This window comes from Gnatocerus cornutus, chromosome 9, assembly GCF_029298725.1.
Source record: "Gnatocerus cornutus isolate USDA-ARS CGAHR chromosome 9, icGnaCorn1.1, whole genome shotgun sequence".
Taxonomy (NCBI): domain Eukaryota; kingdom Metazoa; phylum Arthropoda; class Insecta; order Coleoptera; family Tenebrionidae; genus Gnatocerus; species Gnatocerus cornutus.
Window position 1 is genome coordinate 2,775,692 of NC_142241.1, and position 15,472 is coordinate 2,791,163.

The following is a 15,472-nucleotide window of genomic DNA, read 5'->3' on the forward strand; positions in this document are numbered from 1 at the left end:
TCTCCAAAAGACTTGTAAAACTTTTTGCAGCGGGGAGTCAAGTCCATTGCTCTGGTAACACCCACAGAATACAGAATTCCTCTTCTTTTTTGGGGACCTACAAAATCAATAGTGTTGTAAATACTGTTCTATACATATATTTTCTTGGATATCTGTAAGTAATCGATGACTGATTTCATTTTAACGTAAGGACTGTCCTATTAGCTGTTGTCTTTCTTCGCCTAGATTGCTCTATCATAATTAGTTACTGATAAGGTCAGGGTTTGATCGCGCTCTGATGAGCCCAGGACCGAATTAAGCTGAATATTTTTAATATTTTGTCCGAACTCTATTCATCACGTTTATACAAGTGGAACAACAATATTAAGGTAAAAAAGTGTTTTCTTAAGAAATATGTCAAAATATAATAGAGTGTCTGTATTTAACTAACATACAGTAACGCTGATTTGGCATTTATAACTACACAAAAATTTTTATTTTTATTTACGAAATCTACGTATTCACTTAAAAAAATATTGCTAAATTATATTTTTACAATAAGTACGATCAAAAAACGATAGTCGAAATCAGTTTTTACACTATGCATAGCATTCGTCAATCTCAACAACACTGTTTATTTTTTAAAGAAACGGCGCAAACATAACACATACCGGCCAAATTCCCAAAATTAATTTTTGGCTTCCAATTGTAACCTACGTTATAACTATATACCATAGAATGGCCGTCTAGTACGGAGCGTACTCTGTTCACACATTTTTAATATTTATGAAAAGAATCAGGTAATAAAAATTAATTTGTAAGTTCTGTGTGCATCTTTATCCTATTTTTAGGTAATTTTCTTTGAAATGATTCAAATTATGAATTATACTTTTAAAGAATAATTTTTGACCTTAAGGTTTGTACTGCTCAAAATTCGGTCTTTAAAGTTTAGACAAAATCCTAGAAAAACAAAATCTTCCAGAAAAAAAATACTTTACCGATTTCACGAATGGCTGAATTACTTGCTTCAAAATTTAACAAATTCATTCCAGATGTTGAAGGCTGCGGTTCAGATGCAATAACATCGATAGATTTATTATACTCTAAAAGCTTTGAAATTAGTTACTCACAAAAGTTGAAACACCCCTACCTTCAAAAGGTGATTGAGTAGTTAAACTACATGTTGGGCTTAATGTTGATGTAGGGCTCACTTGGATAGTGATAGGAACTACAATTCAAAGATTATAAATCGTTGTTTGAATAATAATTGTCTTTGTTCTTTACCTGGCAAAAATAGTGTTGGCACAGCATCTTTCCGGAGACCACGTTTTGTACCCGGAACAAGATACTCTTCACTAAAATGTTTATTGCAAACAAAGTAAGAGCGGTAAATCTCTTCCGAGGTAAGGTTTCCTAAATCTAAATTTCGCACTGCAGCCACCCATTTCTTCAAAAACTTGGCATCTTTTGGGAACCGATGCCTTTTTTGAATTCTATCAGTACATCCCGGAACACAACATTTATTTTTATAAATGACACTTTTTGTCTCGTCCATACTGCTGATAATATACGAAATTATCTGAAAAGCATTACAAATTGTTGTATGTACGTTGCATCAACGGTGATTGCATTTATTTCAGTGAAACTTACCACAACTAGAAACAAGATTGTGAATAGTTCTGAAAAGAACTTATTTTTGGACAAAGCAGACTCAAAACTTGAATAAACAAATTAGTTTGTAGACCAAACACTTGAGTAAAACCAGAAAATTTCGCGCTAAACAAGTTAAAAAAACTGTTTTACAAAATGCGCATGACAAATTATTGACATGCGCGTCGCTTGTGTCTAAATCGACAAAACAGGTTGCTATTGTTATCAACATTTCGCTGGTTTTTGGCTGAAGCGCCATCAAACGGATGCAGGGGAAACGTTTATCCATGTTTCAAACCAATAAAACCTTATGCCAAGGTCACTATACCTATACTTTCGGGTCTAAACGTGCGTGGTTTGTGGCTGTGATTGTATCGGGTACTTGTTATTTCTTGATAATAAAGTGTAAAAATGAACTGTCCGCTTTTGAATTCGCTAATATCCACGTAACATGATGGCCTCTTCTTGAAGAGATCTCCACACTGGTGACCCCGGCAAACACACGCACACCTTGGCTTCCAATTCAGCGACGTACAGAATTCAAAATGCCGGACGACAACCCAGCACCGCAAATCGACAGGGTCACAATCAAACTGCCTCCTTTTTCAAGACCAGACCCACAATTATGGTTCATCCAGATCGAGGCACAATTCGAGTTAGCACGAGTGACCAACGACGCAACTAAATACAACTACGCAATAAGCGCAATTGAAACGGAAATACTGTCGCAAGTGTCCGACATCGTCATAAACCCCCCAACGATTAACAAATACGCCACTTTAAAAAAAAGACTGACCGACTTGTTCTCCGAGTCAATTTCGAGAAAAATTAGAAGGCTCACGTCGGAGTTGGAACTAGGGGATAAAAAACCATCGACCCTACTAAACGAAATGGCACGACTCGGAGGCGCAGCTGTGCCCAGAGAAGTATTGAAGGAATTGTGGCTACAACGGCTGCCAACGACGGTCCAAACAGTCTTGTTGACATTATCCAGAGACGTTGACGAACTGGCTCAAATGGCGGACAAAATGGTCGAAGTACAGCAACAAGAGGTAAACGCAGCAAGCACAGAGAGCGAGCAAGTACGAGCCCTCAGACAAGAGATTGAAGCACTAAAAGTCAGAAACCCAAGCCATTTTGCGCCCCAGATCCCCCCTCGTCCCCGAAGCAACCGACAAGCAGAAAACCGCAGGACGACTCAAGAAACTGGCAACAATGGTGTCTGTTGGTATCACGCCACCTTCGGAGATAGGGCAAGGAAGTGCGTGGCACCATGCACATACCCTAGAACTCGTCAGGAAAATTAACAGGTAGGGCGCAGGCGACGACGAGCACCCTGAACCATAACAGTCGTCAAACCAGATACATCCATGCAACGAATTACAATTACGGTCGCCGATTGGTAGTAAAAGATCATGTCACAAATCGCGAGTTCTTAGTAGATACCGGGGCAGACGTCTCTATCTTGCCAAAACCTAGGTTGAGGATAGAGCCGTCTGGCCCAAAACTTTACGCAGCAAACAATACTGTCATAAACACATATGGCACAAAAACTTTGACATTGTCACTCGGTCTTAACAAGGACGTTTCTAATTGCAGATACGAATAAGGCAATAATTGGCGCGGATTTTTTACATAAGCATAAATTACTTGTAGATATCCGGAACAAAAAGATAATTGATCCCGGTAGCGGAGTAGCAGCTTTTGGAACAATTAAGAAATTTCCGGCAAACATAATAACTCTGTTAAACCCTCAAACCAAGTACACTGACGTACTTAAACAATTCCCAGGTTTAACAAGTTTCAATCACGATTTCTCAGCGCACCATGTCAAACATTTTATTGAAACCACCGGACCTCCAATAAATTGTAAACCTCGGAGACTCGCGCCAGATAAGTTAAAAATCGCGAAACAGGAGTTTCAGAAAATGGCGACTCTCGGTATTTGCCGTCCATCAGACAGCGAGTGGTCCAGCCCGTTACATATGGTAAAAAAGAAAAACGGGGAATGGAGGTGTTGCGGAGATTACAGAAAACTGAATGCAATGACCACCCCCGATCGTTACCCAATTCCACACATTCATGACTTTTCGTATATCCTGGCCAATAAAACAGTTTTTTCCACAATTGATTTGATCAAGGCGTACAATCAAATACCGGTCGAAGAGTCACATATAGCTAAAACGGCAATCGCGACGCCATTTGGTCTTTTCGAGTTTCCGCGAATGACTTTTGGGTTAAGGAACGCAGCACAAACGTTCCAACGCTTTATGCATAATATCTGCAGAGACCTGGATTTCTGTTTTGTGTATATCGATGATATATTGGTAAAACTCGAAGAGGCCGGTTTGGCAATCAACGTGGATAAGTGTGTGTTCGGAAAACCGGAAGTTAAGTTCCTTGGATATCTCATATCGGCGGAAGGCTCCAAACCGTTACCGGAGAAAGTGCAGACGATCCTAGATTACAAAAGGCCAACATGTGTCAAAGATCTAAGACGTTTCTTGGGCATAATGAATTTCTACCGCAGATTTGTCCCGAACGCAGCGAAAAGTCAGACTTTATTAAATAGCTACCTAGTAGGTAGCAAACGGAACGACAAAACACCTATCGAGTGGACCGAGGACGCCTCTTCGGCATTCGAGGATTGTAAAAGCAAAGTGGCAGAAGCCACTATGTTAGTTCACCCTTCCGAAACAGCACCCGTTTGCTTGACTGTAGACGCGTCCGACGTTGCGGTAGGGGCCTTCATCGCGCAGTACCAACAGAATGAATGGAAGCCGCTAAGTTTTTTTTCAAAAAAGTTATCACCGGCGGAAGTAAAATATAGCGCATACGATAGAGAGTTGTTGGCTATCTATCTCTCTGTTAGGTATTTCAAACACTTATTAGAAAGCAGACAGTTTACTATTTATACAGACCACAAACCGCTCACTTTCGCGTTTCGGCAAAACCTGGACAAAGCGGCGCCGCGACAGGTGCGACACCTTACGTACATAGCGCAGTTTTCAACAGATATACAACATATTAGCGGAAAGCAGAATGTTGTCGCCGATGCCTTGTCGAGGCTGGAAGTAGTTAACTTCCCACAAACAATTGATTATGAGGAGTTAGCGCAATATCAAAGTCAAGACCCACAACTACACGATATTTTGCAGAACCCGCAATCGACCTCGCTGGTGTTAAAAAAACTTTCGTACGGAAACCAGACGGATATTTATTGCGATGTCTCACAAAATAAAATAAGACCGTTCGTCTCCAGCAGACTCCGAAAAGCCATTTTCGATAAGATGCATGGTTTAGCCCACTCTGGAATCCGAGCATCGGCAAAAATGATATCGGAAAGGTTTATTTGGCCCTCTCTAAACAAAGACGTCAGAGAGTGGACTCGGGCTTGTATTAATTGCCAAAGAGCAAAAATTACAAAGCACACTAAATCTCCCCTGGAGGTGTTTCCGACTCCAGACGAACGCTTTCACACCATACATATCGACTTGATAGGCCCCTTACCTCCCTCAAACGGTAAATCGTATTGCTTGACGTGCATAGACAGATTCAGTGGTTGGCCCGAAGCCTTCCCAATTCCAGATATCCAAGCAAGAACTGTAGCGGAGGCCTTGAATACGGGATGGATCGCTCGTTTTGGCACACCCTTGTCAATTGTTACGGATCAAGGCCGTCAGTTCGAAAGTTCGCTCTTCCAAGCATTAACCGCTCTGTATGGAGCAAAAAGGCACAGGACCACTCCGTACCATCCTCAGGCAAACGGAAAGATCGAGAGGTGGCATAATACTCTAAAGACGGCAATGGGGAGAATGCACATTTTTGAATTTTGATAAAAATCGATAGTTTTTATGTCGTATAATATGATGTTGCTAATAGAAAAATTGCAAAAAAATTGTTTATAATTTTTTAAGCGTTTTTAAAAGTCCGATTCGAGCGAGATTGGAAAACATACCTATCAGCGAGGCTAGCTTTGTGACGTCACATCTCAGCTTCGCTCTTAGCGGAGCCGTGTGTTTGTATTACTCTAATTCTATTGCCGTCTTGATAATTGAAAATGGGGTCAAAGCAGTGGTGTTTTGTGCCAGGATGTAAAAGTGCTAGTATTAATGCACCCGAAAAAATATTTATAACAGTTCCTTAAGATAATAAGAAGAAAAAAAATGCTTTTCGGCCGCGAGATGTTCGATGTCTGATGTTTCTATAAAGTGTAATATTTTAAATTTATTGAAATTAATTATGTTATTACCCATGATACATGCAGGTATTACATTTTTTTATTGACTTTATCTCTAGTCCACATGCTACATACACTGACTTTATTTATTACAGTGCTTTATACAAACTTATAAACAATGAATATTTTGCTAAAACTGAAGACTTTTATTATATCCGAAACAACTGCCAATTGTACCTTTTCTCAAAGACTTGAAGTGTTTTAATAAAAAAATTCTTTCGTCTAACGAAAAAACTATTCGAAGAAATTTACCAATTTAGTTGCGACTTTTATTCTATAGAGTAGTCTATCTAGTATGTCCCCGGATTAAATTTGCAAAAGGAAAAAAAAACTTTATTTTTAATTTTACGCATAAATCACGGAATAAATAGTTTTTCCTTAAATTAAAACTTATCAGAATGTGTTTCTAAAATCGTAAAAACCAAAAACTAACAAAGAACTTTTTTATTTTTAATTATGCAACAAATGCCAAAAGAATAAAATTTATTCCTTAATTTAAACCAATATTTGATTAACCCACACCACTTTCAGCACATAGTTCAATAATTCTAACTAGTAATTCGACTGTTTCGAATTTTATCGGATGCAACTGCATTTATTATCCGAGTTTTAAATACTTACCCATTATTGAGTAAATTTTCGTTTAATCTTTAATGTACTATTTGATATTTTGAATTCACAGCCTACTATTAAGTACTTACGATTAGAAAATTCAATAAATAAAAATATGAAAAAATTGATTTTAAGAGTACAAACTAATAATTTTGAAATTTTAATTGCAGATTTATCTGTTTTGAATTAAGCAAAAATGTTATTCCGTTGTCATTTTTTTGTAAAATGTAAAATAACTTATTTTTTTTCTCTCTTGTGAACTCAATCCGGGGACATACTGTATAGTGGATTGTGTAGAAATTAAAAATTAAAAAAACAACAAAAGCTTTGGATCAGTTATTGTTATTAATTTGGTCTGATTATAAAAAATCCAATACAGTAAACCACCTATTTAATTTCTACCAAATTATTGAATTATAAATTTTCTTGCGAATACGGAGAGCGTATTCTTCATAATAATTATTTCCGAATATAGAAAATAATGGATGGTTATTATATCGTAGGTACATAAATAAAATTCAATCAAATCAGAATAAATCAAAATGTAAAAACCATATTTTTTCTACAAAGATGTTAAGAGAGAGAAAGAAATAATAAATCTGACTGTGTATTTGTAGAAATTATCGTTAAATGCGGTAAATGCGATAAATGCGCCCGCCGACCGAGAATGATGCAAAGCAAAAATGTGAATAAACGTTTGAAAGTATACCGGTTGAATAAGAAACATCAATATAATAAAAATCCAACCATTCATTGTAAACTGACATATCAAGTTAAAGAAAGATGTAGTTACCGCGACACTTTCACCGCAAAGTTAGGATTTCTTGATAAAAAATCCCATATCATTTGCACATCTACGTGTCTCAAATTTTGTGTGTCGGCTTTTTGAAATCCCGTTTCCATTGTGTATAAATTCTTTTGCAAAAACAACCATAAATTGCAACGCTGGTGTTAAACAAATGTTCTGCATACGGAATTCCATCAGTAGGCGGAGCGCGTAGCTGAGATGTGACGTCAAACCAATGAAAAAGTGTTTCAGCTCCCGCCTGAATATTTAAATTTCTTTAGCCAATTTTGGCAAAACCGTCATGTATTTTTTAAAAATTTTTGCACCACTGCGTTATTTGAACAATATTCTACAAAATTTGGTACAAAAACATATAGGTTACATTTTTTGCATTCTCCCTATTAGGGCTACGGCATCAAACAATTGGGTCGATAAATTACCAATCATCTTATTGAGTTTACGTAACACTGTTCGCGAGGATTCCGGTACTACCCCGGCAGAGATGCTGTACGGCGCTTCGTTGCGACTTCCGGGGGAATTTTTCAGCAAAACAACAATTAGGCCCGCCGAACCGTTAGAGTTCGCCTCACAGTTGCGCAATTTTATGCAAACCTTAACTCCAGCGCACTCTACAAGCCACGCAGTTCCTAACGTCTATGTTCCTAAGAACCTAGAATCTTGTGGCCACGTTTTTGTACGTCAGGATCTTGTTAAAAAATCTATAGACCCGCCATTTCAAGGTCCGTTCCCAGTGCATGCCAGAAATCCTAAATTCTTCCAAGTTCAAATTAACGGAAAGCCAAGTAATATTTCTATCGACCGATTGAAACCCGCGTTCATGCTGTCGAAAGAACCTACCGCGATCGATAACGATCACAACTATTCTAAAAATTTGAGCCAGACGTATCAACAAATTATAAAAACGACCAATTAGTAGTTAAAGAAATGTACATAACAAATGTAGTCTAGATGTAAGCAAACGTGACTCCGTCACTGGTGGGGGAGTGTGTGGCGGAACAGCGACCTCTAGTAAACTAATAGAGAACCCTAGAGGAACTCACCCCGCCACGGACAAGTCTATTTTGGTGAACAGTCGGTTGAGCGTCTGTCAACAGGCTGTGATTGTATCGGGTACTTGTTATTTCTTAATAATAAAGTGTAAAAATGAACCGTCCGCTTTTGAATTCGCTGATATCCACGTAACATGATGGCCTCTTCTTGAAGAGATCTCCACAAGTTTCACCTATCGTAACCTAACCTCACAACCTGCATGCACAACACGAATCGTAAAATCCGTAATGTGAAATTGACCAAGAACTCGACAGGAAACAGGTTCTGAAAACTCTTAAAAAACAAAATTTCCTACTTTGAATTCTCTTATAAATACCTATTAACGACTCCAAATTGAGTACTCTAATGGACTATTAAAGCGGCAAATTCGAAAAAAATGTATTAAATAGGCAAATTAAGAAGAATATAATCAAAACTGGAGATTTTCTTCGAGGGAATTAAGGTCCTCCTGTGATGGAAATTTTAAAGAGTAGGTGTGAGATTTTAACAATTTTTGACAAAATGGAGCAGAAAACAATTGCAATTTTTGACACATGGAAGCAAGCATGGTTCTTTTTTGGTCAGATTTTACGTCTTCCAAAGGTGTTATTTAAATAGTTATAGTTCTGTTGTCTTTTTAATGTCCCATTTTTCCTTAGCTTTAGTCTTATTGTCTTTTAGTCTGTGTTTATTAACATGCCTTTTTGTTCTGATCATGCAAAAAACCTTATAAGCACCACGGGAGTTAAATGATAACTATATTGGGAATTACGAGATATTAGAATTAAAAGAAAATTTTCCAAGAAAACAGAACTAATTAAACAGAATTAATTTTTCTTGAGAGAAATTTTGTAGGCGCCAAATTTAAAATGCCACTCTGCATTTGGTCGTTCAGCTGATTGTTTTTAATTTCAAAGATAAAAATTTGGAATTTTGGATGCTCTTATGGTTTATCACGGTTCGTTTGGCGTCGCGACGCTCGAGATATATAATTTTTAGCGATTTTTGAGTTTTGCGCAACATAACTGTGATAAAATTATCTTAGTTTTTATTTTACCTCTAATGCAAATTGTGTTTAAAATTTGAGCAAAAATCGCTGTTTTATCTAGTTAGTTTTCAAAATTATGAGAGGGCAGTGGTAAACTACGTTTACATTAAATTTTCACAAGTCACTTCATTTATTGGTATAAAAGTCAATTTTGATTAACGCGGGTGTGTTTCACCTTTTGGACACTAGAAATTGTTCATTTACATCGAAAAAACAACAATTTCACTAAATAAGAATGGGTGTAAACGTAGTAAATTTTGACGTAGTGAATTTGAAAACTAATTTGATAAAACAGCATTTTTTCTCAAATTTTTACATTTACATATACAGGGTGTTGACGAAAGAATTCTTCAATACGTTATGTAAAAAAGCCTAAGAAATTCCAAAAAATAATAAAAAAATTCTTTGCGTTGTGGATTATAAGAAAATAATTCATTTATAACAATAAATTTGGCAACGTTGAGCTGAGACAAATTTGAACAGCGTATAAATCTGAAATCGAGTAATTTATGCTGCGGTAAATTGGCATTTAGTGACGTTTGTATTTTGCAATTAGTAAAAAACTTGTCAGATACTTGTGGAGCCATCTATTAATGAAAATTGGCAGTTATTCGTTACAGGTATCTAACTTATCCCTTTCAAATACTGCTGATTTCTAAAGTAGACGTACCAGGTGTTTATAAATGTTTCTAGCATCAAGAGTGGCTATGAAATGTCAAAGAAAATTGCCGCTCATTACAAATGTGAGTTTAGGTTTTTCAACTGACATTTGCAGTTAACCTCAAAACAAAGTTAATTGTTTTAATTATGGTTTGAAACCTTAAAATCGAAGACTTGAACACAAAATCGTAACTGAAACGTCGTTGACGTGAGTGACGTGAGAAAATTTCCTACTTTGAGTTCTCTTATATACCAGAGCTCATCACTATCGGTTCACTCATTAAAAAGTTAAGTTGGCAACACCCCTTAGTGATTTTTATCGGCAACAATTGGCAGCAAAAGCGTTTGACCTTGACGCAACTGTGGCACAACATTGCCAAAACTTGTTAAAATCTTTCTTTTGCAACAAATATTTATCTAGTTATTGATTAATACACTCAACTTTGACAACGTGTTAACCTCAAAAATCGCTACATTCAATTTTCCCCTGATTTTCTCCCTAAAGAAACGAAAGCCCGATTTACACCCAAAAATTTTCGAAAATTCACACAGGAGAGTGGACTGATAGTAATGAGCTGCACGACTCAAAATTGAGTACTCTAATGGACCTGTTAAAGCATCGCCGACTCCATCTTATACCAAGCCTGTTCAATAGCTTCCGAGATCTGTTCCCGCGAAGTAGGCCATGAGTACGTGAGGCGTGCGTACACTAGCGCCACTCTCGACAATTTCTTGAAACACAGTTCTGGCATTTTTTGATTTTTAATTATATATTTCTGATTAGTAGCCGTTTCCGCGAAGAGAATTATCTGTTTTCTTTATGGAAGTTCAGAGAAATCGCTTTCCTTGCATTCCAGACGCCGTAATTTTTGATGAATTTACCCGACATACCTAACCTATCATCACTTCAACCTTCAAAGTGACGGAAATGTCACCAAAATGAAAGAATTATCACCAGAATTTGATACGATTTTTCGTCGTTGGGGTCGCTGGCGTATGTACGGCGATGACCTTGAGGGAACTTTTTGCAAAGGGGAGAAATCAAAATTGAACAGGCTTGGTATAAGATGGAGTCGGCGATGGTTAAAGCGAAAAAGCCTTTTTGCAGATCCGTGGGCTGTGGCGCGGCTCCAACGCGGTCATCATCAGATCCGCCGTTGGTTCTTCAGCGCAACTTACCAGTTTCACCCACGCTAAACAAGCTCTTCAGGAGTACGTGGTGTTCCAAGACCACCGCATCTCAAGCGCTCTTATCGCCAGCTGGTTTGCCGGATTTGCGCAAGTGATTTTCCAAACACCATTTGATGTCGTCTCCGTGCGGCTCAACAACCAACGTAAGACGAAGAGAGGGGTGCACTGATGGTACTCATGGGTGATTTTCAGGTCTTGACAGCAAGGGAAAAGGGGTGTTGTACGATGACATGACTAACTGTATCTACAAGATGGTGAAATCAGAAGGAATCCTGTCGTTTTATAAAGGGTTTGGGGTGAACTATATTAAAGTTGGGAGACACACCACGTTGTATTTGTTTTTCTGGGAGCTGTTGAAGGAGTTCCATAAGAAAAGTGCGACGAGGTACAGAGGGTGTGAGGAAATCGGGGAAAGTTTCGAAATGTAGTCGCAAATCTGTCAAATTTTTAAAACAATGCGATGATACAAAAATTAAATGTAATGTAAAATGTAAACTAAAATTTTTCTAACGATGTATGTAAACCATTGCACAGTATTTGTTGTTTTTTTCTTTGAATTCTTTGGATTCGGAAATTTAAAAATCACCCTAAACTCCGACGAAAATCTGAGAACTTAAGATAAGATTAAAAATCGGATATAAGAACTTAAAAACTTGAAAATTTTGAAATTTTATTTTTAAAATTTTCTATGAGCTATCTACAATTCTTAGACATATCTGTTTATAAATTTTAACATTCAGTGATGTGTTGGTAACGGACAATACTCAGCTAGATTCCTGATTTACCTTTGATTCCCTTTGGATTTTTTTCAAATTAGCGGAAAATTGTTGACCTAAACGAAAATTTCTAAAGATCCTAGAAGTCTAGATTTTCTTTTAATGCTCTTCTCAGATTCGTTAAATTATTACAATTTTTTCTATATTCGTTCTTTTCAGATTAATTTAAAATTTTCTTAATTGGATTATTTTATTTTCTCTACAAGTTCTCCATAGAGTCTTTAGATTCTGCCTTTAGATTTATTTTTCATTTTCCTTAGATTATCTATCGACTTTCTTTGGTTCTTTTGGAAGCTTGAAGAATCATAAATTTGGATTTTTACATTTTATATTCGTAAATTTTTGTTCTTTGTTCTTTTCGAAGTTTTTTTTTAATTGTTTTGGATACTTTGGGTGATAAGATCAATTTTTAAAATAGTATGGAAATTAGTATGCATCCTTTTTAAATTTTATTTAAATTTTCTATATTCGCCGATTAAGAACGAATTTTGTTTGGATTTACCTTATTGTCGAGTGTTTAGTCGAGGGCTTAATGTCAAAAGGATCTAATTGCAAAAATCGGTTTTTATGGAAATTGAGTTTAGAGATGTCAAGTTCACAAGTTTGTCTTCTCTCGAGTTAACAATACAATAAACTATTGAATTGATTGCTTGAACATAAGAATAAAGTTTTCATAATGCAATTTTCTTAAATTGCTTTAAGAAGCTTTAATGTAATTAGAAAAATAGTAGATTTTGTCATACGGCAGAAAAGTGGTACTTTTTCTCCAAACGAAATATTCAGTTCCACGACTGACAATGAGTAAACACAAATTGAACTATAAACATGGATGGCTATGTTATGCAGTTGCCATTGATGACATTTATTGTGAAAAATATTGGTTTCAAAGAGTCTCAAAGTTAAGATCGTAAGAAAGTTAAGTTCCATACAAAATGTAAGTCTCAAATAGAAACCATCACAAAAAGTACTTTTTCTGCCTAGGCAGAAAAAGTGTTTCCATGTCAACAAGCGCTTTTCATTACTTATAACAAAATTGTCTACTTTACTGTCTAAAAACGACTAAAAAATAGTGACTTTTTGTGACGTTTGGAGAAAAACATTATTTTAAGATTTTACGTTTTGACATTACCAGTTTTAATCAAGATTCAACGGCTAAATCGCGAGAAAACGACTGAAATCTGCACGAAATCGTCAAAATTTTTAGAAAAATCCGCTTATTTCGATGCTAAACGATGATTTCTCGCTGATTCTCGCTGTTTTTTGGCTTGAATTCACAAAGAAGAGCTCGAAATCTACAAAAACACCAGTTTTTATCAAGATTCAACGGCTGAATCGCGAAAAAACAGCAGAAATCTGCACGAAATCATCAAAATTCTTAGAGAAATCCGCTTATTTCGATGCAAATCGACGATTTTTCGCTGACTTTCACTGTTTTCTGGCTTGAATTCACAAAGAAGAGCACGAAATCTACAAAACCATCAATTTTTATGAAGATTCAACGGTTGAATTGCAAGAAAACAGCTGAAATATACAGGAGATCACCAAAATTCTTAGAGAAATCTGTTTATTTGGGGCTAAACGACGATTTCTCGCTGATTCTCGTTGTTTTCTAGCTTGAATTCGCAAAGAAGAGCTCGAAATCTACAAAACCACCAATTTTTATCAAGATTCAACGGCTGAATTGCAAGAAAACAGCAGAAATCTGCACGAAATCATCAAAATTCTTGTTTCCTGTCAAGTTCTTGGTCAATTTGGATTTTACGATTCGTGTTTAATAAATTGCTGCTTGAACAAACAATGAATTAATATAATTGAATTCTCCTTTGCGGCCAACAATAATTGTACCTAAATATAATAGATGTGAGGTTAGGTTACGTTAAGTCAAAATTCAGTGATAGTGAAACTCAATAAATGTCAAATTTTAAATTAAATTTGAAAATCAAGTGACAAGTCGTGGTTACAAAAGCATAACCAATCGTGTAACACGAAAACTCTTAGAATTGAAAAATTAAAATCTTTTATTAAAAAAAGGGTGCAAATTCGAAAAAACAGTATAAAGGACTTGTTTTATAATGGCATTGGTGCACTCGTCCCATACAAAACTCGTTTTGTCCCCGGGAACTCGTGCACCCAATTGGCCATTATAAAACACGTGTTTTAATATACTATTATGTCTTACCGTTTAATTATTGGCTCTTTATGGCTTGGATTTGCGGTACGTTAAGGAGCGAGTCCACTTGCTTGGTCTAGCCCAGACCAGACCAGACATCCAAGATTTTGAGAAACGTTTTTATAATTCTTCAGTCGCTTTCTGCGTAGTCAGGGGTGCAATTGCATCTTAATGTTTTATCTTATGTTTTAAACACAGAAATCTTGGATGTTTGGTCTGGTCTGGGCTAGAACAAGTAAGTGGAATCGCGGCTTTAGAGGTACAATTACGCCCTAGGGCATTAAGCTGTCATAGCAACCTCACAACAAACAGCGACTGGCTACGAATCGACTTGCTTTCTTTGCCCGCCAGATTCAAATTGCATTTAAACTTAATTATCACCAAACAGTCAAATTCAAAAGGTAACTGACTAAATAAACTGTTTTTTTTTGTCAACACATTCATGCTTTGCAGTTCGCTGCCTTGCATAGTTAGCCATGCTCCACTGTGCGTGCGTGTTTTTTGAGGTTAGGAATTAAATTAGAAATTAGTAATTAAAACGATTAAAGTCTTTATGTAGATTCAAGAACAGAAATTTGTATTTGTGGAGAAATTATTTATTTTCGAAAAATCAAGATTTCCTATTGGCAAGATATAAATAACTATTTTGTCCCTAGAATTTTGAGCTGGCGTCTCTTGAAGCATTATGGAGTAATGAAATTCCCACCACTGTAAAAGGTATCATTCGTCCTACAAGCAACGTGGCCACATTACTAAATGGAGCTCTCTGCATTGAAGGGTGAGAGTTTGTGTGAAAAATAATGTCTTTAACTCACTTCTAGGGAGAGTTTTGGCAATGGTATACTAAATGGAGATCCAATGTATGGTTGGAGTTACCATGAAATCGGAAAAGGAAGCATTGTGGTACAACTAGGTAGACTAGAACTATTTAACAATCGATATGAAGCGATCTTCTTTTTAGCTCAGCCGTACTTGATTTCTGCAGTCAAGTTGTGGTTAGATGAGCGATATAACTATACATACAGTATACAAACTTCAATTGATAAATCGCAATGGGAAACTGCTGTCAATAAAACCGGTGCTTTCTATACTGGATGGCAAGAGCACACATTTTCAGAAAGACCTGTTATTTATTTCCGCATTGTGGGGACATCTTGCGAAACAAATGACGTGAGTGTGCTAAATATTAGAATTAAAACTTCAACTCTGTATAATATATTTTCAGCGGCGCTTTGTTTGTTGTCATTTTGAATGCAGTTCTAGCCCGTCCGCGCCGAAACCACTTAATGCAATTACTCAACAAAAATAA

General features: G+C 36.5%; 2 protein-coding genes across 2 annotated transcripts; both read left to right on the top strand.

Moving 5' to 3' along the window:
* The first annotated feature begins 2,043 nt into the window (after positions 1-2,043).
* LOC148167783 (uncharacterized) lies at positions 2,044-3,204 on the top strand. Its single transcript, XM_088046109.1, has one exon. It carries the CDS (start codon positions 2,175-2,177, stop codon positions 2,934-2,936), a length of 762 nt encoding a protein of 253 aa, XP_087902235.1. The 5' UTR covers positions 2,044-2,174; the 3' UTR covers positions 2,937-3,204.
* A 9,375-nt stretch (positions 3,205-12,579) lies between these two features.
* LOC148167784 (BTB/POZ domain-containing protein 9-like) lies at positions 12,580-15,472 on the top strand. The gene is made up of 5 exons (XM_088046111.1): positions 12,580-12,594; positions 14,820-14,941; positions 14,985-15,076; positions 15,125-15,333; positions 15,389-15,472. Exons 1-5 carry the CDS (start codon positions 12,580-12,582, stop codon positions 15,470-15,472), a joined length of 522 nt encoding a protein of 173 aa, XP_087902237.1.

What these genes read in the sequence shown, in the direction of transcription:
- LOC148167783 (XM_088046109.1), top strand. Translation starts at nt 2,175, where the DNA reads ATGCCGGACGACAACCCAGCACCGCAAATCGACAGGGTCACAATCAAA.
- LOC148167784 (XM_088046111.1), top strand. An exon ending in GGAGCTCTCTGCATTGAAGG is followed by an intron (nt 14,942 to 14,984) that starts GTGAGAGTTTGT and finishes ACTCACTTCTAG; the next exon opens with GGAGAGTTTTGGCAATGGTA. An exon ending in AAGCATTGTGGTACAACTAG is followed by an intron (nt 15,077 to 15,124) that starts GTAGACTAGAAC and finishes TCTTCTTTTTAG; the next exon opens with CTCAGCCGTACTTGATTTCT.